Genomic DNA, 27,167 nt, shown 5'->3' on the forward strand with positions numbered 1-27,167 from the left:
AAGAGATGCTGGGTTTAAAATTCTGACAGATTTTTTAACCACTGGAAACAAAGGGGTGTTACAGGGGGACTTGGTTGGCGCGAGAACTTTTATCAGCAGGTACCGGTCTATTTGGATTTTAAGACTATCCATCTGAGCTACACTCAAAGGGTATTGTGGTAATTGGGGAAAATGCTCCCTGGTCTGATGTTAACTGTGGTTGGTGGGACTGGCAGAAGACCCACATCATACTTGTCAATCACCCAAAGTTTGGGGTCCACTTCTGCCAGCACATCCAACCCCAGAAAACAACCAGGTTCTATCATGTATGGTAGAGCCACCATTGCACATAGGCGTTCACCCGACAATGCACTGCTAACCACAACACCTGTTGGAGTGTACTCGTTTGTATTTCCGACAAAATATCAGCTCCCAATAGATTGATGGGAACATCATCTGATACCAGTACAGACTTAATGGCCTCTGTGTGTTGGCCCAACCTACAATGGAGTGGTTTAGTGGTCTGTAGAGACACTGTCTGACCTGTGAGACCCACAGTGGGTGAAATCTCCCCAGAAAGGGGAACCTTGCCTCTGAGATCTTTGGATCTCAGAACAGTTCGAGCGGCACCGGTGTCAATGAGGCAAGGGAGGGGATATTTTAATTCTTCGATAAACAGGTTGATGACACCGCTTTGCCAACGTCCTATGAAGAATCATAGCCGTGGCTGGCCGTCCCTACAACTGAAGTTGTCGGATCATCTGGAATGAACTGCCACTTACCCTTGGGTCGGTTAGGACAGTCGCGCCTTAGATGATCTTCTTTTCCACAGATGTAACAAGTTCGGGCTTTCCAGCGTTGCGTCTTTTTCCCACGATTCTGTCTCATTTGTTCTGCATAAGGGGCTTGAGACACAAGGATTTTACATGTTTTATCCTGTTTCTTCCTATCCATCTCTCTCTCTATAGCAGAGAGGGTGGATAGAATGGCAGGTATTGTCATTTAATTAAATTCGGGTCTTGCTAATAATAACCGGTCCAGAATTTTCATATGGATGCCTTCTAAAAATTTGGCATTCACCTATGTGGACTTCGCTTCTCTAATGCGCATAGTCATTTGAAGGCAAGAAGCCCAGCGCATTGCGCTTGGTTCCTGCAAACCAACAAACCAACAAACATCCACAGACACAGAGAACATGTCTCAAATCCCATGAGAAGGCTTTCATACTGACCGTTTTTACCACTGGTTTCGATTTAACTCAAGTTCACTCTGCTAGAGCGCTCCTCGATTAAACTAGACACATGGAGACAGATGACAATCTATAAAACACACATCCTAGAATAAAAGGTTCACATAAATGTTATACAATCAAATTTCCACAACAATACACATATATTTATGTGTGTGTGTGTGTGTGTGTGTGTGTGTGTGTGTGTGTGTGTGTGTGTGTGTGTGTGTGTATACCGGCATCGAGCAAGGTAAGAAAAATGCCGCACACGTGTTTTTTTGTACAAAAAAAAAACTATATTCAAATGATATGCGTGCTGAAAATGATCAACTAATGTATATATATATATATATATATATATATATATATATATATATATAATGTGTGTGTATATATACAGTATATATGTGTGTATATGTGTATATGTATGTATGTATGTGTATATATATATATATATATATATATATATGTATGTAACCAGCGATAGCCCTGGTTGTTCACGTCAAACTGAGGATGGCTATTTACTATGGCCAGGTTTGGATGTCATACTGTACATGTATGCAATTTCATCTTGCCTCCTAATCAGCACATTTCCCTGGAAAAATCACTATTTCGCCAAAATTGTTCAAGTCTGTTTGAACATTAATATATATATATATATATATATATATATATATATATATATATATATATATATATATACTTACACGTATATGTATATATATATACATGTGTGTATATATGTGTTTGTGTGTGTGTGTGTATATATATATATATATATATATATATATATATATATATATATATATATATATGTATATATCCGCACATCAAAAAATGTAATCTACATTTAAAATCAATCTATTAAATTGATAAACAAAAAATATGTTTTTATTAATGAACTTTTAATTCATTATTTAATAAAATATTAAAATATAAAATATGAAAATCTATATATAATTGTTTTATTTCTAATTTGTATATATATTTTCTCTGGAACTGCTCAAACTCTTGTATCTATATAAATGTGTGTGTGTAATATATATATATATATATATATATATATATATATATATATATATATATATGGTAACAAATAGTGTAGCGCTGGATATATGTAGCAAAACCATACATAAATGAATTATGTGGTTGTGAAAAACAAAATGTGAATATACTGAAAATGCAACATAAAAACTGTGAGTGCTAAAAAATATGCCCCTGTTGAAGACATATTTTGTCGAAACCCGTCGGGCTTGCATCTGGCACCCCACATTGCTCTTTCTTTTAAATATTTCTTTTTTGTGATCACATGTCATAATTTTGTTTATTTTTATGACCTTTTAAATAAAACCTAATGGTTACCCTCTGACCTGCACCACTTGGAGCTTTCTTTTTTCTTTATATTTTTTGTGGACCACCTTCCACATTTGGGGTCGGTACCCCAAATGCGACACATTAGATCCTGACATTTTGAGAGATGCTTTGAGAGACGCTCACCATGGTCTTATAACATCGAAAGCCTCCCCAGCATCCATTCGGACTACCATCAATCCACCATTTGGTTCCATGTTTGGACCCCAAGCGCTGTTGACTCAACCGTCGTAAGACAGATGAGTCCATCCTCTCTGGTAAGAGTATTTTACCTATTCTTTGAAATTACTTCAGACAAGTCGATATCCTTGGTTTCACCTGATCTGTGGACTCCCTGATTTCCTTGTGAGGAATATCTACCACAACATGAGACTCACTATTTAGTTATTAATATTTTTTAGCACTTACAGTTTTTATGTTGCATTTTCAGTATATTCACATTTTGTTTTTCACAACCACATAATTCATTTATGTATGGTTTTGCTACATACAGTGGTGTGAAAAAGTGTTTGCCCCCTTCCTCATTTCCTGTTCCTTTGCATGTTTGTCACACTTAAGTGTTTCGGAACATCAAACCAATTTAAACAATAGTCAAGGACAACACAAGTAAACACAAAATGCAATTTGTAAATTAAGGTGTTTATTATTAAAGGTGAAAAAAAATCCAAACCATCATGGCCCTGTGTGAAAAAGTGATTGCCCCCTAAACCTAATAACTGGTTGGGCCACCCTTAGCAGCAACAACTGCAACCAAGCGTTTGCGATAACGTGCAATGAGGCTTTTACAGCGTCCTGGAGGAATTTTGGCCCACTCATCTTTGCAGAATTGTCCTAATTCAGTTACATTAGAGGGTTTTCGAGCATGAACGGCCTTTTTAAGGTCATACCACAACATCTCAATAGGATTCAGGTCAGGACTTTGGCTAGGCCACTCCAAAGTCTTCATTTTGTTTTTCTTCAGCCATTCGGTGGTGGACTTGCTGGTGTGTTTAGGATCATTGTCCTGCTGCAGAACCCAAGTTCGTTTCAGCTTGAGTACACGAACAGATGGTCGGACATTCTCCTTCAGGATCTCTTGGTAGACAGCAGAATTCATAGTTCCTTTTATCACGGCAAGTCTTCCAGGTCCTGAAGCAGCAAAACAGCCCCAGACCATCACACTACCACCACCATATTTTACTGTTGGTATAATGTTCTTTTTATGAAATGCAGTGTTCCTTCTACGCCAGATATACTTGGACACACACCTTCCAAAGAGTTCCACTTTTGTCTCATCGGTCCACAGAATGTTGTCCCAAAAGTCTTGGGGATCATCAAGATGTGTTGTGGAGAAATTGAGACGAGCTTTGATGTTCTTTTTGCTCAGCAGTGGTTTTCTCCTTGGAACTCTGCCATGCAGGCCATTTTTGCCCAGTCTTTTCCTGATGGTGGAGGCATGAACGCTGACCTTAACTGAGGCAAGTGAGGCCTGCAGTTCCTTGGACATTGTTGTGGGGTCTTTTGTGACCTCTTGGATGAGTCGTCGCTGCGCTCTTGGGGTAATTTTGGGCGGCCGGCCACTCCTGGGAAGGTTCACCACTGTTCCATGTCTTCGCCATTTGTGGATAATGGCTCTCACTGTGGTTCGCTGGATTCCCAAAGCTTTGGAAATGGCTTTATAACCCTTTCCAGACTGATAGATCTCAATTACTTTCTTTCTCAATTGTTCCTGAATTTCTTTGGGTCTCGGCATGATGTGTAGCTTTTAAGGATCTTCTGGTGGACCTTACTGTGTCAAGCAGCTCCTATTTAAGTGATGCCTTGATTGTGAACAGGTGTGGCAATAATCAGGCCTGGTTGTGGCTAGAGAAATTGAACTCAGGTGTGGACAACCACAGTTATAGCATGTTTTAACAAGGGGGCAATCACTTTTTCACACAGGGCCATGATGGTTTGGATTTTTTTTCACCTTTAATAATAAACACCTTCATTTACAAATTGCATTTTGTGTTTACTTGTGTTGTCCTTGACTATTGTTTAAATTGGTTTGATGTTCCGAAACACTTAAGTGTGACAAACATGCAAAGGAACAGGAAATGAGGAAGGGGGCAAACACTTTTTCACACCACTGTATATCCAGCGCTATACTATTTGTTACCTTATATTCATTGAACTTTGTTTTTTTGAAGTGTTGGCAGCTGTTTTGAAGTTTTCAGCATTTGTTTGTTATAGCGCAGTGTTTTTCCCTTTACATATAATATGTGTGTGTGTGTGTGTGTGTGTGTGTCTGTGTGTGTGTGTCTGTGTGTGTGTGTGTGTGTGTATGAGAGAGAAACACATATGTTTATATTAAATGTGCTTCTTTTATTTCAGAAAAAAGATTTACTCGTAACTGACATCCCATTTCTTACCTTTGTAAATGGTAAGTAAATTTTTTATATTTACATAGTCTGATTTATTTACGAGTGTAACATTTTTGTTATAGTAATTCAATTATATTTCATGGTACCATTTTTTTAGGAAAATACAGAAGTAGCCACAGGATTTGTATCCTGGAGTTACAGTCCTATGGCACAAGAGAAAAGGGTAATTAATACCATATATATACTCGAGTATAAGCCGAGATTTTCAGCCCTTTTTTTTAGGCTGAAAGTGCCCCCCTCGGCTTATACTCGAGTCACCGCCGTCTGCCTACCTGATCAGGCATGTCATGTAGACAGACAGTGGCCAGCGTGTCATAAAAACATACAGCAGCCATTCCAGTATTTAAAAGCCGCGCCTCCTCCTCGTCTGATAGGCAGAACACTCAATTTCCCAGCAGTCAGTTTTCAGCCTATCACGGACATCCCCTCATCCTCATACCTCAGACAAGGATGAGGGGATGTCCGTGATAGGCTGAAAACTGACTGCTGGGAAATTGAGTGTTCTGCCTATCACAGATGAAGAGGAGGCGCGGCTTTTGAATACTGAAATGGCCGCCGTATGTTTTTATGACACGCTGATCGGTGGCTGCAGATGGGCACACGGAGGCATGCACAGGACACAAAGGATGCAGATTAGCACAGGTAAGCTGCAATGGACACAGGGAGGTATACACAGGACACAGTGAGGTAGGCAGATCTGCACAGGACACAGGGAGGCATACACAGGACACAGTGAGGTAGGCAGATCTGCACAGGACACAGGGTGGCATGCAATAGACACAGTGAGGCATGCAGCTGCAGATGGGCATTGTTGACCCTCTTTGCCACTTATAGTAGCTGCTGCATTTCCTACCCACGGCTTATACTCGAGTCAATACGTTTTCCCAGTTTTTTGTGGTAAATTAGGGGCCTCGGCTTATATTCGGATCGACCTATACTTGAGTATATACGGTATGTCAAATGTTATATAACATCTACATATCTCCAGTTCTCTTTCTATACTGTATAATTATATAAATTGTATAAATTGCATTTTTTGGTTTCATATGTGCATTTTAGTATGTGTATGTTTGCATAAATAAAAAATATATATACTTTTATCATTTACGTTTATTTGTTATTTTAAATTTTAGGTTGTGCATTAATTAAATTATTTTTTTTTTTTGATAATTACAGCATTTTTTTTTTTTTTTAAATAACAATATAATTCTTTCCTTTTTTTTATCAAACCTACATATTTTTTAATTTTCTAATTTTTTATGTATTTTTTGGACAGAGAAATTTGCTAATTGCACAACTTTTGGCAAGGTATCCGGCCCCTGAACATGATAGAGCGTTTCCTAACAATCCAAAGATAACTTTACAAGTGAAGATTCAAGTACTTTCCAATTGCCAGAGACCACAGAAGACAGAATTGGCAATACAAATTGATGTTTGTGTGAGTCTGTCAAATCGAATCTGTTTGTTGTCGTGAAATACCAGAGGTCGAAGGCTGTATCCCTGAGGGCAGCAAATGCATCACAAATGCAGATATGTTCATTTCACAAATTGCAACCGAGGAATATGTTCGTCTGATGTTCATGACCATGCATCTGGATAATCTACCTGTCGTGGATGCCAACAACAATCGGTTAATCTATTATTTAAACTTTAACCACTTGCTTACTGGGCACTTAAACACCCTTCCTGACCAGACCAATTTTCAGCTTTTGGTGCTCTCACACTTTGAATGACAATTACTCAGTCATGCAACACTGTACCCAAATGAATTTTGTGTCCTTCTTTTCCCACAAATAGAGCTTTCTTTTGGTGGTATTTGATCACCTCTGGGGTTTTTATTTTTTGCGCTATAAATGAAAAAAGACCGAAAATTTTGAAAAAAAACGCATATTTCTTTGTTTCTGTGATAAAATTTTGCAAATTATATTTTTTTTTTCATAAATTTTGGCCACAATTTATACTGCTACATATCTTTGGTAAAAAAAACCCAAATTAGTGGATATTATTTGGTCTTTGTGAAAGTTAGAGAGTCTACAAGCTGTGGTGCGAATCGCACAAAATTGATCACACCTGATGTACTGGTGGCCTATCTCATTTCTTGCGACCCGAACAAGTCAGGAAAGTACAAATACCCCCCAAATGACCCCTTTTTTGAAAGTAGACATTCCAAGGTATTTACTAAGATGCATGGTGAGGTTTTTGATGTTGTCATCTTTTTCCCACAATTCTTTGCAAAATGAATTTTTTTTTTTTTTCTCACAAAATTTTCAATGTAATAGGTTATTTCTCTCACATGGCATGTGTATACCACAAATGACACCCCAAAATACGTTCTGCTACTCCTTCTGAGTATTACGATACCAAATGTGTGAGACTTTTACACAGCCTGGCCACATACAGAGGCCCAATATTGAAATAGCACCATTAGGCGTTCTAGGAGCATAAATTACACATTTCATTTCTCAACCACCTATTACATTTTTGAAGGCCCTGGAGCACCAGAACAATGGAAATGCCCACAAAGTGACCCCATTTTAGAAAGCTAACACCCCAATGTATAATCTATGAGGCATAATGAGTCGTTTGAATGGTTCATTTTTTTTCCAGAAGTTTTGGGAAAATGTGGAAAAAAAATGAAAACACATTTTTTTTATGCAAAGTTGTCCATTTATAAGATATTTTCAACACATAGCATGTACATAGCAAAAATGACACCCCAAAATACGTTCTACTACTCCTCCTGAGTATAACGATACCAAATGTGTGAGACTTTTACACAGCCTGACCACATACAGAGGCCCAATATTGAAATAGCACCATCAGGCGTTCTAGGAGCATAAATTACACATCTTATTTCTCAACCACCTATTACATTTTTGAAGGCCCTGGAGCACCAGGACAATGGAAATGCCCACAAAGTGACCCCACGTGGCACTGACGACACGTGGCACTGACAGATGGCACTGGAGGCAGATGGCACTGGAGGCAGATGGCACTGGAGGCAGATGGGGCTGACAGATGGGGCTGGCAGATGGGGCTGGCAGATGGGGCTGGCAGATGTCACTGGCAGATGGGGCTGGAGCTGGCACTGGGGCTGGCACTGGCAGATGGCACTGGCAGATGGTGCTGGCTATTTGCTCTGGCTAATTGCTCTGGCAAATGGGGCTGGCAGATGGCACTGGCGCTGGCAGGTGGCGCTGGCAGGTGGCACTGGCAGGTGGCACTGGCGGCACTGGGGCTGACGGCACTGGGGCTGACGGATGGCACTGGTGCTGGCAGGTGGCACTGGCAGGTGGCACTGGCACTGGCAGGTGGCACTGGCAGGTGGCACTGGCACTGGCACATGGCACTGGCACGTGGCACTGGCGGCACTGGGGCTGGCGGCACTTGGGCTGGTGGCACTGGGGCTGACGGATGGCACTGGCGCTGGCAGGTGGCACTGGCAAGTGGCACTGGCAGGTGGCAGGTGGCACTAGCAAGTGGCACTGGCGGCATTGGCACTGGCGGCACTGGTGGTGGCAGGTGGCACTGGCAGGTGGCACTGGCGGCACTGGCACTGGGGCTGACGGATGGCACTAGCGCTGGCAGGTGGCACTGGCAGGTGGCACTGGCACTGGCGGCACTGATGGCACTGGGGCTGACGGCACTGGGGCTGATGGCACTGGGGCTGACGGATGGCACTGGCGCTGGCAGGTGGCACTGGCAGGTGGCACTGGTGCTGGCAGGTGGCACTGGCAGATGGCACTGGGGCTGACGGACGGCACTGGGGCTGACAGGTGGCACTGGGGCTGACGGGCGGCACTGGGGCTGACAGGTGGCGCTGGCAGGTGGCACTGGCGCTGGCAGGTGGCACTGGCGCTGGCAGATGGCACTGGCGCTGGCGACACTGGGGCTGACGGCACTGGGGCTGACGGCACTGGGGCTGACGGCAGGCACTGGCGCTGGCGCTGGCAGGTGGCACTGGCGGCACTGGCACTACTGGCAGATGGCACTGGGCTGACAGATGGCACTGGGCTGACAGATGGCACTGGCACTGGGGCTGACAGATGGCACTGGGCTGACACACAGATCGCTCTCCCTCCTTACACGCTGTCTCTGTGTGAGGAGGGAGAGACACGGCAATGGGAGATGATCTCATATGTTTACATATGCTTTGATTGGCTGTTCACGGCGATCTGTATTTGCCTGTCTCCGGGAGACACGGCGAATACAATACTTCCGCAATGCGCGCCCCCGGCGGCGCGCATTGCGGAAGTAAACACCAGGCCATCCAGGGACGGCCAGGCGAAGGAACCCGCCCGCTCTCAGGCCGTCATTCGGCTATAGGGCGGGCGGGAGGAGGTTAATTACCAATAAAAGATTTAAAATAAATGAAAGTTATGCATGTTACGCATTTTAATTTATTTTATTTTTATTTTTAGACGATTACGGAAAACAGCATACCAGACATTCATTGCGTGGATATATGGATTTTTAGGGATGGGGAAACGAAGAGTCATTCCATCTTGTGCCGTTAAAGTTGTTAGAGAGGTATTTCCAGATCCAAGCGGTTCTTACGTATGTTTCCTATATTCCAATGATTACAATGCATCAGAGATGGCATTTCATTAAAGATAGATGATGGGATTTATATGTTATTTTTTTTTTTTTTATAATTTGGTTTTAATGTTCATAAATGTATTTGTTATTGTAAATAAATAATATTATTTCATTAATCAAATAGTTTTTCTTTTTATCATCCACTATATTGTATTCACAAATTTTATGCGTCCACAAACATTGTAATTTTTAGATTATCTATAATAAACAGGAATCAGTCATTTCAAATACAACAGGTTTAATAATGCAATGAAATATAAAAAATATAACAATATATTAAACTTGATATCAAACAAACTATCACACAGAAAACAAAGCAAACAATGATTTTTTTTTTTTTTTATAATTTTTTTAAAAGAAATTACATTAAAAATTAGGTGTAGACGTATGACAATGACCGTTTTTATTTTTCAAGTCTTGGGAAACGTGTCATATGGTCTTTTACTGCAGTACTGGTTTCCGGCCTTTCTACAGGAGCTATGTTTTTTTTGGCATATATGGATTTTTGGGTTTCCAAGAGGTAATTAGGGTCCCCTCAACAATGCTAATCATCTTTGAAAGAAGGTGGATGGCATGTTCATTGCCCATTTTTTTGAAGACTTTACGGACAATCCACTTCTTTCGACCTCTTGGAAACCCCAGACTTTTTCTTTCCACCAAAATCCAACTCCTTTTTCATCTATTTTTTTATCACAGCGGGGTTACGTATCACATTATGATTGTGGCATAATGCTGCCAATTTTGTTCTTGCTTCCATTGAATCAAATCTGTAATGAATTTGTTTTGGGCGATATTTTAAGATCATACTGTGATACGTTTCTATAACCCCGGTTTGACAAAAAAAAGTTAGATGTTTCATGTCCTTTTCCAATTGGGCATTTAGTACAATTGTGGACAATGCATGAAATGCAGGTGTCTGTAGGATTAACCAGGGAACAGTCGGAGATTCCTTATTGATCTCATCATGCAAGCATTTGTGCTGTACATCTCCAATTGTCCATACATGAACATTTACAACATGACGTAGTACAGATTGCCAACGTTCTTTAAAAACTCGTCTTGTTTCCTTGAGAACTTCTACTACACCAGTAGAAATGAGTCAATATGGATGGCACCCACGGCAAAAGTGCATGATTATTTTTATTTTTTTTAAATTTGAAGTAATTTTCATTTTAAATTTTTCACATAATGCCAAATGTCAAATTGATGATTTATTTTTTTATATTTTTTGGTTGTTTCTAGTAATTTTCGTATGCCAGTGTGTCGATCTGTTCCCACAAATTGAATATCCATTTTTTTGTCAATTTTCCGATCTAAACTTTTGGTAAATCTAAACTTCTCCATAGAAACCGATGAAGTTGTTTGTGACACCAGCACTAATTCAAACTCCACAATTTTTTTGGAAAAGAGATCCATAAAGGTGTAAGTGGAGTATTTGGCTGAAAAACCAGGGCTGTCACATTGACCGTCCCCTACAAGAAAAATCGTTTTTTTAGTCAAATCATCAATCACATTTGAAATATTCTCTTGCCAACTGTGATCAATAGCTTTAAAGATGTATAGATTTTGGGCACGGTTGTATGAAGAGTTTCCAAACATCTGGATGCCACATTGATTAAACATTTCTCTAACTTTGGCATAGCTTCCTCCACTTACACATAAGGCCCCAGACAGCAGAATATTACCCACTGGATATTGATTAATTTTGGACTGGCTTTCCCACAACTTCAATCTATGCGAACTCACATAGGTTGAATACGCATACACCATCGTACCAACAATTTGTTTTTCAATAGTGTGAATGCCTGAATAACATTCTGTATCAGGACAACGCATATTATATAGCAGCTTGTCCAGGCTGCTTTTAAACACAATGATTTTTTTGTCTTTCACCCAATTTAATGGGTGAGAAAATATTTGTTCTGTTTGTCTTTCGTCTACACTTTCACAAATACTCATATCACTTTTTTGTGGTGTTTCACATTCTGACGCATGAAAACTTGGGTCGTCTGCATACGCCAATTTTCTTCTTTTAGTACCAACCTCTGGACTTTCAAGATACGGATTGACCATTGCCTTTGTTTTCTGGGGTATTTGCGAAGGTGTAAACGGGACAGATGAGGGTGATAGAGGGGTCACTGGTTGCACTTCAGATGTTTTTGGCTGACGTTCGGGTGTTGTACGGCGGTGTCATTGAACCCATAGAATAAGAATGATCTAATGACAGTGCTTGTGGACTTGCTATCTTTGAATAACTGCCTTCAGAATCTGATGTGAAATCTAATGGTTCAGTTTGTGTTCCTGCTTCGTTCATTGTCACATTAGAACATTGAGTACATCTACTCCTGACGAACGTAGTATTTGAAGTTCCCGCCTTCATAAAAGCCTCTTTTCAAAATTTTTCTAACCTGTTTTGCCATTTATTCCCTCTTGCTTTTTGGGATGGCAATTTGTTGAAAATTGTTGGGACTGATTGCGGTATTAGTTTTCTTATTGTTCCCTGTAATTGGAAACAATGACTTTCAAAGTGCACTGAACACATTCGATACAAGTCTTGGTGGATATCTGCTTTAATAAGGGGTATAAAATCTTGGATCATTGTCGGCCCCATCCCAGCATTTTCAAGCCAAACTTGAATTTGCTGATCGTCCTTCGGAAAAGCATGATAACTTAGGTTGGCTGTTTTTTTTTTTGGGAAGTACTGTAGTTTTTGCAATATTTTGCAAAGCAGGCCGGCATTTCTAATGAATACATAAAAAGATTTAGTTAGTGTATACATAATTTTTTTATCTTTGGTAGCACTGTACTAAATAGGAATGGAAATTAGAATATAGAAAACATTGAAACTAAAAATAATGGTTCCATATTTAATATTTTTTTAACCACTTAACCACTTAAGGACCGCCGTATTGCCATTGTACGTCATCGCAATGGCACAGGCAGGCACAAGCACGTACATGTACGTGCCTGCCTTCCAGCGGGTGGGGGGTCCGATCGGACCCCCTCCCGCTGGATACGGCGGTCCGGTTCGCTTCAGGAGCGATCCGTGATGAGGGGATGGCCGTTGGTTTCTGGCCACCCCCTCTGGATCGCTCCTGGCCAATGAGAAGCTTCCTCCCATTGTGTATTGTTTACACAGGAAGGAGGAAGTGATGTCATTCTCCTCGGGGCGGTCTTTTTGACCGGATTACGAGGAGAAGACTAAAAGTAAGTGTGCACCAACACTACACTGACATGTAGGTGCACACAGGCACACAAACCCCCCCCGATCCCCCCCGATCGCCCCCCCCCCTCTCCCCCCCCCAGTCACAGTGTCACTGATTGCATTGATCATTTCTTTACTGATCACTGCATTCAGTGTCAGTTGTAACAGTAAAAACTGTCAGTGCAGTTAGTGTTAGGTCCAGGGTAGCCCCCTATCACCCCCAATAAAGATTTAACCCCCTGATTGCCCCTAGAGTTAACCCTTTCACCCCCTTTTGCCAGTGTCACTAAGCAATAATTTTTCTGATCGCTGCATTAGTGTCGCTACTGTCGCTAGGTAGCTAGTTATTTTTTTATGTTCACCGCCAGGTTTTTATAGCGCTATGTACCCCGATATACTACCCAATAATGGTTTTAACCCCCTGATTGCCCCTAGTTAACCCTTTCACCCCCTTTTGCCAGTGTCACTAAGCGATCATTTTTCTGATCGCTGTATTAGTGTCGCTACTGTCGCTAGGTAGCTAGTTATTTTTTTAGGTTCACCGCCTGGTTTTTATAGCGCTAGGTACCCCGATATACTACCCAATAATGGTTTTAACCCCCTGATTGCCCCTAGTTAACCCTTTCACCCCCTTTTGCCAGTGTCACTAAGCGATCATTTTTCTGATCGCTGCATTAGGGTCGCTAGGTAGATAGTTATTTTTTTAGGTTCACCGCCAGGTTTTTATAGCGCTAGGTACCCCGATATACTACTCAATAATGGTTTTAACCCCCTGATTGCCCCTAGTTAACCCTTTCACCCCCTTTTGCCAGTGTCACTAAGCGATCATTTTTCTGATCGCTGCATTAGTGTCGCTAGGTAGCTAGTTTTTTTTTTAGGTTCACCGCCAGGTTTTTATAGCGCTAGGTACCCCGATATACTACCCAATAATGGTTTTAACCCCCTGATTGCCCTAGTGAACCCTTTTTCACCCCCTTTTGCCAGTGTCACTAAGCGATCGTTTTTCTGATCACTGCATTAGTGTCACTAGTGTCGCTAGGTAGCTAGTTATTTTTTTTAGGTTCACCGCCAGGTTTTTATAGCGTTAGGTACCCCCATATACTACCCAATAATGGTTTTAACCCCCTGATTGCCCCTAGTTAACCCTTTCACCAGCAATCACAGTATAAGTGTCACTGGTGATGCTGGTTAGCCAGTTAGTTATTTAGGTTCCCCGTCAGGTTTTTATATAGCGCCAGGGACCCCCATATACTACCTAATAAAAATTTGAACCCCCTGATTGCCCCTAGTTAACCCTTTCACCACTGATCACCATATAAGTGTTACGGGTGTCTCTGGTTAGTTTGCTTTTTATAGCATCAGGGCACCCACCATTTATTACCCAATAAAGGTTTAACCCCCTGATCACCCGGCGGGTGATATCAATTAGGTTTTAGGGTCAGGGTCTGCGTCGCCCCAGGCAGCGCTAGGTTAGTGCCAGTACCGCTAACACCCACACGCAAAGCATAAACCTCCCGTAGTGGTATAGAATCTGAACAGATCAATATCTGATCTGATCAGATCTATACTAGCGTCCCCAGCAGTTTAGGGTTCCAAAAAAACGCATTGTTAGCAGGATCAGCCCAGATACCTGCTAGCACCTGCGTTTTGCCCCTCCGCCCAGCCCACCCAAGTGCAGTATCGATCAATCACTGTCACTTACAAAACACTAAACACATAACTGCAGCGATCGCAGAGTCAGGCCTGATCCGTGCGATCGCTAAAAGTTTTTTTTGGTAGCGTTTTATATTTAAATCCGGAAGGCAGTGCTTGGTTTTCGGGGTCCCTTACGTGGCTAGGCTCCCAAAAAGTCCCCCACATGTGGTATCCCTGTACTCAGGAGAAGCAGCAGAATTTATTTTGGGGTGTAATTTGACTTATGCCCATAGCATGTGTGAGCAATATATCATTTAGTGACAACTTTGTGCAAAAAAAAAAAAAAATTGTAATATTCCTGCAACTTGTGGCAAAATATAAAATATTTCATGGACTCAACATGCCTCTCAGTAAATAGCTTGGGGTGTCTACTTTCCAAAATGGGTTCATTTGGGGGGGGGGGTTTGTGCTATTTTGGCATTTTATGCCAAGGCCTTCGAAACTGTGATAGGTAGTGAGGAGGGAAATCAAAAATTTGCACCCTTAGAAACCCTGAAGGCAGTGATTGGTTTTTGGGGTGCCGTACGCAGCTAGACTCCCAAAAAGTCCCACATATGTGGTATCCTCGTACTCAGAAGCAGCAGAATATATTTTGGGGTGTAATTTCACATATAACTATGGCATGTGTGAGCAATATATCATTTAGTGACAACTTTTTGTAAACTTTTTTTTTTTTTTGTGTCATTATTCAATCACTTGGGACAAAAAAAAATATTCAATGGGCTCAACATGCCCCTCAGCAATTTCCTTGGGGTGTCTACGTTCCAAAATGGGGTCATTTGGGGGGGGGGGGGGTTTGTGTTATTTTGGCATTTTATGGCCTTCGAAACTGTGATAGGTAGTGAGGAGGGAAATCAAAAATGTGCACCCTTAGAAACCCTGAAGGCAGTGATTGGTTTTCGGGGTGCCGTACGCAGCTAGACTCCCAAAAAGTCCCACATATGTGGTATCCTCGTACTCAGAAGCAGCAGAATATATTTTGGGGTGTAATTTCACATATAACTATGGCATGTGTGAGCAATATATCATTTAGTGACAACTTTTTGTAAACTTTTTTTTTTTTGAGAGAGGGGGGGGGACACAGAGAGAGAGAGAGAGAGAGGGGGGAGGAGAGAAGAGGAAAGAAGAGGAGAAAAGAGGAGAGGAGGAGAGAGAGAGGAGAGGGAGAGAGAGAGGAGAGGGAGAGAGAGAGGGGGGACAGAGAGAGAGAGAGAGAGGGGGAGGCAGAGAGAGGGGGAGGCAGAGAGCGAGAGAGGGGGGAGGCAGAGAGCAAGAGAGGGGGGAGGCAGAGAGAGAGAGAGAATAGAGAGAGCAAGATATAAATAACATAACACATGAAAAATTATACATTACAAAAAAAGCATGTTCTTGAAATTATACAAAAACACTCGTCTTTGAAAAAGAAGGTAAGAGAGAGAGAGAGAGATGGGGGAAGTCAGACAGAGAGAGGGGGGGACAGAGAGAGAGGGGGGAGTAAAGGAGAGGAGAGAAGAGAGAGGAGAAAGAGGAGAGAAGAGGAGAGAGAGGAGAAAAGGAGGAGAGAAAAGGAGGAGAGAGAGGAGAAAAGGAGGAGAGAAAAGGAGGAGAGAAGAGGAGAGAAAGGGGGGGGGGAGAAGGGAGGGAGGGGGAGGCAGAGAGGGAGGGGGGAGAGAGAGGGAGGGGGAGAGAGAGAGAGAGAGAGAGAGAGAGAGGGAGGGGGAGAGGGGGAGGGGGGAGAGAGGGGAGGAGAGAAGAGCAAAGAAGAGGAGAAAAGAGGATAGGAGGAGAGAGAGAAGAGAGGAGAGAGAGAAGAGAAGAGAGGAGAGGAGAGGAGAGGAGAGGAGAGAGAAAAGAGGAGAGGGAGAGGGGGAGGCAGAGAGAGAGGGGGAGGCAGAGAGAGGCGCAGAGATAGAGGGGGAGGCAGAGAGAGAGATGGGGGGAAGTCAAACAGAGAGAGGGGGAGTAAGAGAGAGAGAGAGGGGGGACAGAGAGAGGCCCAGAGAGAGAGAGAAGCAAAGAGAAGAGAGGAGGGAGAAAATAGAGAGAGCAAGATATAAATAACATATTTAATAACAAGATAACAATAAGATATAAATAACACATGAAAAATTATACATTACAAAAAAAAAAAGCATTTTCTTGAAATTATACAAAAACACTCGTCTTTGAAAAAGAAGGCAAAAGAGAGAGAGAGAAGAGGGAAATGGGGGAAGTCAGACGGTGGAGAAAAAGAGGAGAGAAAGAGAGAGAGGCAGAGGGAGAGGGGGAGGCAGAGAGAGAGGGGGGAGGCAGAGAGAGAGAGAGGGAGAGGGGGAGGCAGAGAGAGAGAGAGAGGTAGAGGGGAAGCAGAGAAAGAGGGAGAGAGGTGGAGGCAGAGAGAGGGGGGGGGAGAGAAGAGGAGAAAAGAGAAGAGAGAGGAGACAGTGGAGAGAAGAGGAGAGAGAGGAGAGGGAGGAGAGAAGAGAAGAGGAGAGAAGAGAGAGGATAGAAGAGGAGTGGAGAGGAGAGAAGAGAAAGAGAGAGAGGGGGCAGAGAGAGGGGGGAACAGAGAGAGAGGGGGAGGCAGAGAGAGGGAGAGGGGGAGGCAGAGAGAGAGAGCGAGAGGGGGCAGAAAGGGAGAGGGGGAGAAGGGAGAGAAGAGAGAAGAGAGAGGGGGCAGAGAGAGTGGGAGGGGGAGAGGGAGAGAGAGGCATAGAGATTGAGAGAAATAGAGAGAGAGAGGGGGAGAGAGAGGCATAGAGAGAGGGAGAGAGAGGCATAGAGAGAGAGAGAGAGAGAGAGAGGGGGCAGAGAGAGAAGGGGGAGGCAGAGAGAGAGGCATAGAGAGAAGGGGGGAGGCAGAGAGAGAGAGAGAGAGAGAGCGAGAGACACATAGAGAGAAGGGGGGAGGCAGAGAGAGAGAGAGAGAGAGATGGGGAAGTCAAAGAGAGAGATGGGGGAAGTCAGACAGAGAGAGGGGGGCAGAGAGAGAGAAAGAGAGGGGGATGAGAGAAGAGGAGAAAAGATGAGAAAAGAGGAGAGAAGAGAGAGAGAATAGAGAGAGAGATGGGGGAAGTCAGAGAGAGAGGGGGGCAGAGAGAGAGAAAGAGAGGGGGAGGAGAGGAGAGGAGAAAAGAGGAGAAAATAGGAGAGAAAGAGGAGAGAGAGAGAGGGGGGCAGAGAGAGGGGGAGGCAGAGAAAGAGAGGGGGAGGCAGAGAGAGAGAGAGGAGGGAGAGAGAGAGAGAGAGAGAGAGAGAGAGGGGGGCAGAGAGAGACAGAAAATAGAGAGCGCAAGATATAAATAACATAACACATGAAAAATTATACATTTCCAAAAAATGCAGGTTTTTGAAATTATACAAAAACACTCATCTTTGAAAAAGAAGGTAAAAGAGAGAAAGAGAGAGAGAGAGGATAGAGATGGGGGGACAGAGAGAGAGAGAGGAGAGAAGAGGAGAAAAAGAGGAGAGAAAGAGAAGAAAAATAGAGGAGAGAAAGAAGAAAAATAGAGGAGAGAATGAAGAAAAATAGAGGAAAAAAAGAGTAGAGAAAGAGGAGAGAAGAGGGAAGTGAGACAGAGAGAGGGGGGGGCAGAGAGAGGGGGAGGAGAGAAGAGGAGAAAAGAGAAGAGGAGAGAGAGAGGAGAGATGGGAGAGGAGAGAAGAGGAAAGAGAGGAGAGAGGGGAGAGAGAGCAGAGGAGAGAAGAGAAGAGGAGAGAAGTGAAAGGATAGAGGGGGGGCAGAGAGAGATGGGGGCAGAGAGAGGCAGAGAGAGAGAGAGGGGAAGGTAGAGAGAGAGGGGGGAAGGCAGAGAGAGAGAGGGGGAGGCAGAGAGAGAGAGGGGGAGGCAGAGAGAGAGAGGGGGAGGCAGAGAGAGAGAGGGGGGGGGGGAGGCAGAGAGAGAGAGGGGGGAGGCAGAGAGAGAGGGAGAGAGAAGATTAGAGAGAGAGAGGGGGAGGCAGAGAGCGAGAGAGGAGGAGGCAGAGAGAGAGAGATGGGGAAGCAGAGAGAGAGGGAGAGAGAAGAGAATAGAGAGAGAGGGAGGGGGAGCAGAGAGGGAGAGGGGGGCAGAGGGAGAGAGTGAGAGGTGTTATGTACAGCCTTGAAATAAAGGACATTCTACGAAGTAGCATTCATCTCAATGTATATTTACTCAGAAAATCTCCGTACAGAGGACCACCCAAAGGGAGTGATTCTGAATTCATCACGGTTACAGGGTTTTATAAGAAAATGATAACATGATAGTTTATGTGTGGGAAAAAGTCAAAATAGAAATTACACAATACATTCCAGGATAATCTATTTCATATTTCACATGGTCATTTTTGCCATAACACAATAACAACTTTAAAGGTCATGCTTTATCTCATGTCAACAGTACAGGACATCTCATGTGAAGCAAATAACAAGTGAATAACAAGATATGTGTTGCAATATTGAGAATACCCAAGAAGAATTAAAAAACATTATATAAAGAAATACATTCTTATATTGAAGGGGAACTCTGGGTTATATACAGATATGTGTTACATATGTCTTCATATCTTGACATCCCTCCTATGTTTGTAATTCCTTGGGTATTTCTCTTTAAACTTCCTCTATGGCTCTGGGTTGACCTCCAGGTATACGAGCCACCATCTCATGAGCAGTTCTAACTCTTGACCTTTAGGGCTCAAAAGAACCATTGTTAGTACAAGCTTTCCAAATAGCGCTACAAGAAGTGGTAGTTATTTTAAAACAACATTTGAATAACATAGGTGCACATTTGATTATAAGGATTATAAGTATTATGATACCAACAATATATAGGATACCATGTAATATACCAGCAAACCAACCTCCAATGCCTGAAAACCAGTTGGCAGGATTAAGCCAGGAAGTCCAGCTTTCCCAGCTTCCTTCAACCCAAGCAGTTTCAGTATGCTCTTTCCGAAAATTGAGCTTAAGCTGTTGTACCTGTTCTACATGTGAAATGATAGCATCTTCTGCTTTAGTATCATTTCCAATGTAGTTACAACAGCCTGTTCCCACTATGGTGCATATTCCTCCCTGGCTCGCTGTAAGATAATCCAGCACCAGCCGGTGCTGAAAAATCTCCTTTTTAACCATTTTTAGTTCTGTGGCAAGCATCACAAAGTTCATATCATACAATGCTGTAATATTATCGATCAAGTCAGCTAAATCAATGATAAAACTGAATGCCTTTTTGATACAACATTTATTTACCCATGGTCCCATAACCCAGAGAATATTGGCTTTATCTCCCTGTCATGGGACTCTATACTAGTGCCAAGGTCACTATTATAAGTGTTATTAGTATTTTCCTCAACATTAACTAGGGGTACCTCAATGTTAGTCTCACCCTCCTTGTTCATGTCAGGATCTTTAACCTCATCATGATTCTCTTCCTCCCCCCAGGTTCTGACTGAGAATCTAAATCTCTTTTTAAAAGATGTATGGGGATTTTACGGATTTGGGACTCCTTAAACTCATCGTTACTCATATACCAAGTGGCAGGTATTACTCTCCCAAAATAACAAACCCCCATAGAATTTAAAGGGAAACAATTATATGCTTTCTTCCCACATATAAAGTAATAACCTGGGGGAGCTGCACAAGCCTTCTTGAAAGTATACCCCTGCAAACACATTAAAAATTTCATATTGTTTTGCCTAGAATGTTGTCGATGCGTGTAGTCATGTAGTTCCTGATACCGATCTGTGCTCCATGCTGTATCCTTACCATCAAACCAATATCTGATCTCAGCATTGTCCATACAGTTAGAGTTCCCAATAGGTCTGGTAGTACTTTGAAAACCTTGAGTAAGCAGCTCAGATGAATATTCTCGAGTGAAGTTTATGCAGACAGAGGGGATTGTCATTGGAGCATTAGTGAACAACAGGAGTGAAACAACTCTGTCAACCATAGTTCTGCTTACATCTTCAAAGTGAGCACTGTTCTCTATTTCAGCCAATGTGCTGGGAACACCTAATAAGGGTATAGTCTTATGTGATATAGGTGCGTGTGTGAATATCCAGCAATTAGAAATGTTCAGTTTCTTTGCTGCCTGTAGGTGCATGGACACAAAGGAGTTATGAAAGGGTTCACCCAATTTAACATGATACTCATGAGTGTCTCTTCTTGCTCTTTGATTGGGATTACGGCTTTCTTCAGGTTGCAATTTCTCACTTGTGACAGTGGCATTGAAAAGGTAGGTGTCATGTATCTTACCCTTTTCTTTATGGTATGTCCATTCGAATGCCATGACTGTAATCCACACCACCGCTCCACCACAGAGGATAACGCTCCATAACACCACATTCGGTCTAGGCCCCAGGAGATTCATTCTGGAGTCTTCTGGCTCTGGCACGAGTAATTGGCGGTGATGACCTAGAAGGCAAGGGTAAAGAAGAATACCTGCTACCAGCAGACTGATCTGTATGTTCCTTCGGAGCTACAGTCTTTTTACAATGGGAACCATGAACCCAGTACTTGTAGTCTTTCAGCTTCACTGCAGTTGGAGATACAAGAATGATCTGAAACAGACCTTTCCACCTAGGAGACAAAGTGGTCCGGGGTGTATGATTCTTGATGTACACCCACTCTCCTGACTTTAGTCCATGCGTTCCGTCACTTGTGTCCACTGGTTGTCCTGCTTTGGCTCTGAAAAAAGTATCAGAAAACGCATTGCCAGTCTGCGCACATAGTTTATCATGGTATCTTGACCATTTCTCAAATTTACTGTCTCTGGGGGTGCCAAAGGTGCAGGAAGTCTCCGAGGTGGTCTTCCAAATAGTATGTCGAAGGGTGATAGCCCGTGTTTTTCTTTAGGGGTAGTCCTAATGGTAGCTAAAGCTATAGGCAATGCTTCTACCCATGTGCTTTTCCCATTAGCAGTTATTTTTGCAAGGTATCTCTTTAACGTCTGGTTAGTGCGTTCAACCATCCCACTAGCTTGTGGCCTATATGGCGTGTGCAGCTGCTGTTTTATTCCCAAAATAGCCACTACTTCTGCCATCAGTTTATTATCAAAGTGTGTACCTCTATCTGAGGAAATGACAGCCCCTATACCAAACCGTGGTATTAATTCTCTCGTAAGACATTTAACTACCGTACGGGCATCATTCTTCGCAGTGGGGAAGCTTTCAACCCAGTTCGAAAATTGACACACGCAAACCAAAAGATACCGGTAACGGCCACAAGGGGGCATATCTGAGAAGTCAATTTGCACAATTTGAAATGGCTCCTCAGTATGTGGAATATGCTTCATAGGAGTGGGAACTGGTTTTGCAATGTTATGCATTTGACATATTGCACATTCATTAATCTATTTAGCAGCATATGTATGAAAGCCTGGAGCCCACCAGTGTTTGTTCGCTACCCAACACATCCCTCCTGTTGAGACATGGCAAGGCCCATGGCTCAAAGCAAACAAATAAATAAACAGAGTTGGAGGAGCAACCATTTTTCCCTTCATAGTCCACAGGCCATCCTCATCACAAACAGCCCCTTTGGAGCACCAGGATGGTCTGTGAGGTAAGTTTTCCTGTAAGGCAGACAAAAATGTGTAAATCAACAGGTAAATCAGTCAGAAACAACATAGGCATGGCACTGGATGGCTATTTGTAGATTGCTCCTTTAGCATATTCATTGGCTTGTTACACAAAATAGGTAGTAAGGTTTACTATAGTCAGGTAGCCCAAGAATTGGGGTTGTCAGTAAAATTTCTTTAATTTCTTTCTTCAATGCTGGGGTTAATTTGTCCTCGATAAACTTATAACTACCCTTTGTATGTCGCTTTAATAATACTTGTAAAATACCTAATACTAGGATTGAATCTCCTTCATCCAGTAAAATTTTCATTTTTTATTTATTTATTATCTATTCTTAATCACCAGGCAGCTTCCTCCGGTGACTTCTCTACTCAAGATACTGAAAAATTCTTGGTACTGACAGGGCTAAATCCCCATGACTTTTGACCATGGCCACTTTCATATAGTTTCCAGTAATCCAGACTGATGGATTCATAAGCCCCTTGTGGGCTTCTTGTAATCCCTCCTATTTAGGGTTAATAAAGTTCTGGCATAAGGAGCAAATTTAACATCTCCCTTTGCTTCAAGTATGTTTTACTCAAATCCCTTCAGGCATTAAAACTATAGTTACTCTTATATTTTCTCTGTCTAATAGACTGCTAGGGGAGTATGGCGATACACCACCTCTTACCTATAGAGGTTCAGTGACGTTGGCAGTAATTACATCATTACTTATCTTAACCAAGAAAATATCTGCTGATTTAAAGTAGGAAAATTGGCATCACATATATTTAACAAAGTCTTTTTTGTCTTTCTCGTTTAATTTGAAGAGCTACAACCTGCACTTCAATACTTTCCATATGCAGTGCTGTTTTCCTAGGTATGGGAACTTGTTATACATTTACTATTTTTATCGCTATCCTTATTAATCTCTTAGATTCTTTAAGATCCACTATTCATTAATTCTAGCGCTGGCTTCTTTCTCCATTCTTTAACTTCCTATAACAATCCTCCCACGAAACTGTTAACCAGACCATGTCTTTACACTTTCTTTTAATTCTTCTTAAATTCTTATTGCTGAGTCAGAAACTGTAGCAGCAGGCATCTGCCGCACTGCTCCCTCACTGACATGGAGCCTGTTGACCCCTCCCTTTCAGAAAATCATAAGCACATCTGCAATTTGCTAGCTGTCCCGTGCACACCGATAGGGAGAGATTAACCCATTTGCTAACTCATCACTTACTTCTCTCTAACATTTTATTGTTCACAAGCACCCTTATTCTTTGCAAATACGTTCCATACATCCACATACTTTTCAGGCACCACACAGTCAATCAAGATCCACATATTTGTATATGTGGCTTGCTGAGTCCTTTCCATCCACATCATTTTCCCATACCATTTCTTAGGACATTTTTTCCATATTGGGCAGTTTTGCCACAATTTCTCTTATCTCACTAGGCTTCCATGGGACATAAACTTGAGCCATATTAGCTACATATTGATCTCCCACTACCCCTCCTGGCAGGGCTACTTCCCTTAGGGGCATCTGCTACTTCCCTTAGGGACCTAAGCAACTCTCTTGTTTCTCTTTTCCTTTCTGGAGTATGCAGTACCCCCAGAGTTTTCTGTTTTGCTGCCTTTTGCCTTGTAGTTACTGGGCTATACTTTTGATTTATCTGTCTTAGGGGGCTATGTGATTGATCTACCTTTGTGAATTTTGCTAAAGCATTTGGCCTTGATGGAGTGTACTGCCAAATTTGTCCATCTTTATCAAATATTACCCCCTCACTTCTATCTAATGAAGATCCCAAACTACTCCTCCGCTGAGAAGTCCATTGGGCTCCCTCTAGCCTTCGATTCCTTCCCTCCTGCGAGAAGCTGGAAACTGCTTGCTGCTGCTGCTGCTGAGGGGTAACCTGAAAAAGCGGGTGGGGAGCACTTTGTTCTCCCGTGTCTTCTTCCCTTTCCTCTACAGAATCAACTTCACCTATAGGGGCAGACGCTGCTCTAGATGCTACTTCTAAATCCCTTCTTGCAAACTCATACGGGGATGCCCAAGCATTGGGAAGCTCCTCTTCATCTTCCAGATGCAGAGCAGTTTTTTCAGTACACATCTTATAAGGGGGTGGTTTTAGATTCTTTCGGGACTCTTCTTCCCAAGCAGCCAAACATTCAATCCCCCCACAATCAGACATTTTGAAAAGTAAATTAAATAACGCATCAATTGTTGGGGTATCAAGAGAACCCTCAGGGGGGCCACCATTTCGACGGGTCCTCTTTGTATTCCCTTTTTGTAATTTTACACCACTTTACATGATGTTTTAAAGCATCTGGCTCTCCACTTACCATCATCTTGATGATAGGAGCGCTTGGATGCAACTTTGATACACTTAACCCTGTTTTCTTTGCTATTTTTAATAATTTCTTTGCCCTTTTTTTTTGTTAACCCAAAAGTATTCATTACCGGTAAAATATTTTTTTCAAGCAAATTTCCCATTTTCTTTATGTTTTATGTTTTTCCTGTCACTCTTTTCAGAAATGACAATAGTTTAGAGCTCCGGGACTGAGAGCTCTACTTTTTACTTCTTACGGCTGTGTACCAGCAGCCCAGTACATATATTGAGATATCTCACTTCGTTCTACTCTCAGAAGGACGTCTCCTTTCTGAGTGGTAATAGGCTAGTCTTTCTCAACTCCCTATTCCAGAGAACATACAGCAGGTCATTCACCCATTTGTGGCTATCCGCTGAAGGCAAACCTATCCGCCTTAGGACCACAAACGTTTCTCAAAAAATCACACAAAAAATTCAACATTCACCACCTTCTATTCACTCATAGAAATTGTGGCACCTGCATTTTACACATCCCTTAATAACACAACTATATACATTGTCATTTCTGAGAGTAGCAAAAAGAAACACAAGTACGTACATTTGCATGCATCAGCTATAATTGGTACCATTATTATTCTCAGTAATCATACACAGACAGAATGCATTGAAATCAAAAAGGAACGTGTTACCTTCTGTATTCCACAAGCCCCACCCGGCTCCTCAAAACCGCACAGAAAGACAGTACTTTATAATAATGAGAAATAAAATTTTTCTCACCTGAGGCCTCTTTGTTGTCCCTCCTGTTGCGGGTTGAGAGCCGGTGGTGGGGATGCAGATAAGAAGAACGTCAGGGTCACCAAATGTTATGTACAGCCTTGAAATAAAGGACATTCTACGAAGTAGCATTCATCTCAATGTATATTTACTCAGAAAATCTCTGTACAGAGGACCACCCAAAGGGAGTGATTCTGAATTCATCACGGTTACAGGGTTTTATAAGAAAATGATAACATGATAGTTTATGTGTGGGAAAAAGTCAAAATAGAAATTACACAATACATTCCAGGATAATCTATTTCATATTTCACATGGTCATTTTTGCCATAACACAATAACAACTTTAAAGGTCATGCTTTATCTCATGTCAACAGTACAGGACATCTCATGTGAAGCAAATAACAAGTGAATAACAAGATATGTGTTGCAATATTGAGAATACCCAAGAAGAATTAAAAAACATTATATAAAGAAATACATTCTTATATTGAAGGGGAACTCTGGGTTATATACAGATATGTGTTACATATGTCTTCATATCTTGACAGAGGCGTGCGAGAAGAGAGAGAGAGAGAGGGGGGCAGAGAGAGGGGGAGAGGGGGAGGCAGAGAGAGAGGGAGAGGGAGGCAGAGAGAGAGGGAGAGGGGAAGAAGGGAGAGAAGAGAAGAGAGAAGAGAAGGGGGCAGAGAGAGAGGGAGGCAGAGAGAGAGGGAGAGAGAAGAGAAGAGAGGGAGGGAGGGGGCAGAGAGAGTGAGAGAGGGAGAGGGGGAGGCAGAGAGGGAGAGAGGGAGGCAGAGAAAGAGAGGGAGAGGGGAAGGCAGAGGGAGAAGGGAGAGAAGAGAGGGAGAGGCAGAGAGAGGCAGAGCGAGAGAGAGAGAGAGAGAGAGAGAGAGGCAGAGAGAGAGAGAGAATATTACATCAATTTTACAAATAAATTAAACAATAAAGAAATATTAAACATCTTTATATTCTGGCATGGCTTTGAAAAATTCAAATCCACTTGTCTGTGCAATCTATGGAATAAAAAAATGAAAATAATATTAGAGAGAGAGGGGGGAGAGGGGGAGGCAGAGAGAGAGGGGGAGGCAGAGAGAGAGGGGGAGAGAAGAGAGAAGAAAAGAGAGAGAGGGAGGGGGAGTAGAGAGAGAGAGGGGGAGGCAGAGAGAGAGGGAGAAGGGGTGGCAGAGAGAGGGAGAGGGGCAGAAGGGAGAGAAGGGAAGAGAGAGAGAGAGGGAGGGGACAGGTAGAGGGGGAGGCAGAGAGAGAGAGAGGGGGAGGCAGAGAGAGAGGGAGAGGGGAAGAAGGGAGAGAAGAGAAAAGAAGAGAGAAGAGAGGGAGGGGGCAGAGAGAGAGGGAGGCAGAGAAAGAGGGAGAGAGAGGGAGGGGGGCAGAGAGAGAGTGAGGGGGGCAGAGAGAGAGGAAGGAGGAGGCAGAGAGAGAGGGAGGGGGAGGCAGAGAGGGGGAGGCAGATAGATATATAGATATATATTTTTTTAATAATAATGAAAATAAAGAAAATACAAAAAAATACATTTATGAAAAAAAAAAAAATTGAAAGTACCTATAAATATATGTATATATATAATTAAATTTGCCATCCATAATCAGAGTACAATATGATCTAAATATAAATAAAATAAAAAAAAAATTATTTAGACATAAGCATTAGTTTAAAAAATACATTTACATATAAATATTTCAAATAATTGACAAATATAAAATTTTAATTTAAAAAAGTTGCTGTTGAAAAATTAGAAATGAATTATATAGTGGATTAAAAAAAAATTGCTAAAAAAAAAAAAAAAATAAAAAAAAAAAAAATAAAAGTTTTCTAAACAATTTATCTCTGTAAAAAAAAAAAAAAAAAAAAGCTAACGAATACATAAAGATGATGGTACAATAGCAATCATTTTAGAGAATTTTTTTTATATATTACAGCTGGACAGTACATTAGTACTTTGCACAATAATACAATATAGGTATAATTAGAAACCTAATGAGTCTAATTATACCATGTAGTAAAGATTACTTACCTTTTGTATGAAGCTGTATGAAGTGCAGATCCGCAGGTGCTGTGTCTTTGT

The 27,167-nt window shown here is 42.1% G+C and overlaps 1 protein-coding gene across 1 annotated transcript; it reads right to left on the reverse strand.

Annotated features, from left to right (window-relative positions):
- Window positions 1–12,884: 12,884 nt before the first annotated feature.
- LOC143987661 (uncharacterized) lies at window positions 12,885–25,626 on the reverse strand. The gene is made up of 2 exons (XM_077486555.1): window positions 25,084–25,626; window positions 12,885–19,101 (listed from the first exon to the last, which is right to left on the reverse strand). The coding sequence occupies exon 2, from the start codon at window positions 17,765–17,767 to the stop codon at window positions 16,604–16,606; it is 1,164 nt and encodes a 387-aa protein (XP_077342681.1). The 5' UTR covers window positions 17,768–19,101; window positions 25,084–25,626; the 3' UTR covers window positions 12,885–16,603.
- Window positions 25,627–27,167: the final 1,541 nt, after the last annotated feature.

This window comes from Lithobates pipiens, unplaced genomic scaffold (assembly GCF_037356315.1).
Source record: "Lithobates pipiens isolate NorthernLeopardFrog02 unplaced genomic scaffold, aLitPip1_a1.2 Scaffold_18, whole genome shotgun sequence".
Lineage (NCBI taxonomy): Eukaryota > Metazoa > Chordata > Amphibia > Anura > Ranidae > Lithobates > Lithobates pipiens.

Excerpts from the sequence above, each read along its gene's own strand:
- LOC143987661 (XM_077486555.1), bottom strand. The coding sequence starts at position 17,767 with ATGTATAATTTTTCATGTGTTATGTTATTTATATCTTGCGCTCTCTAT.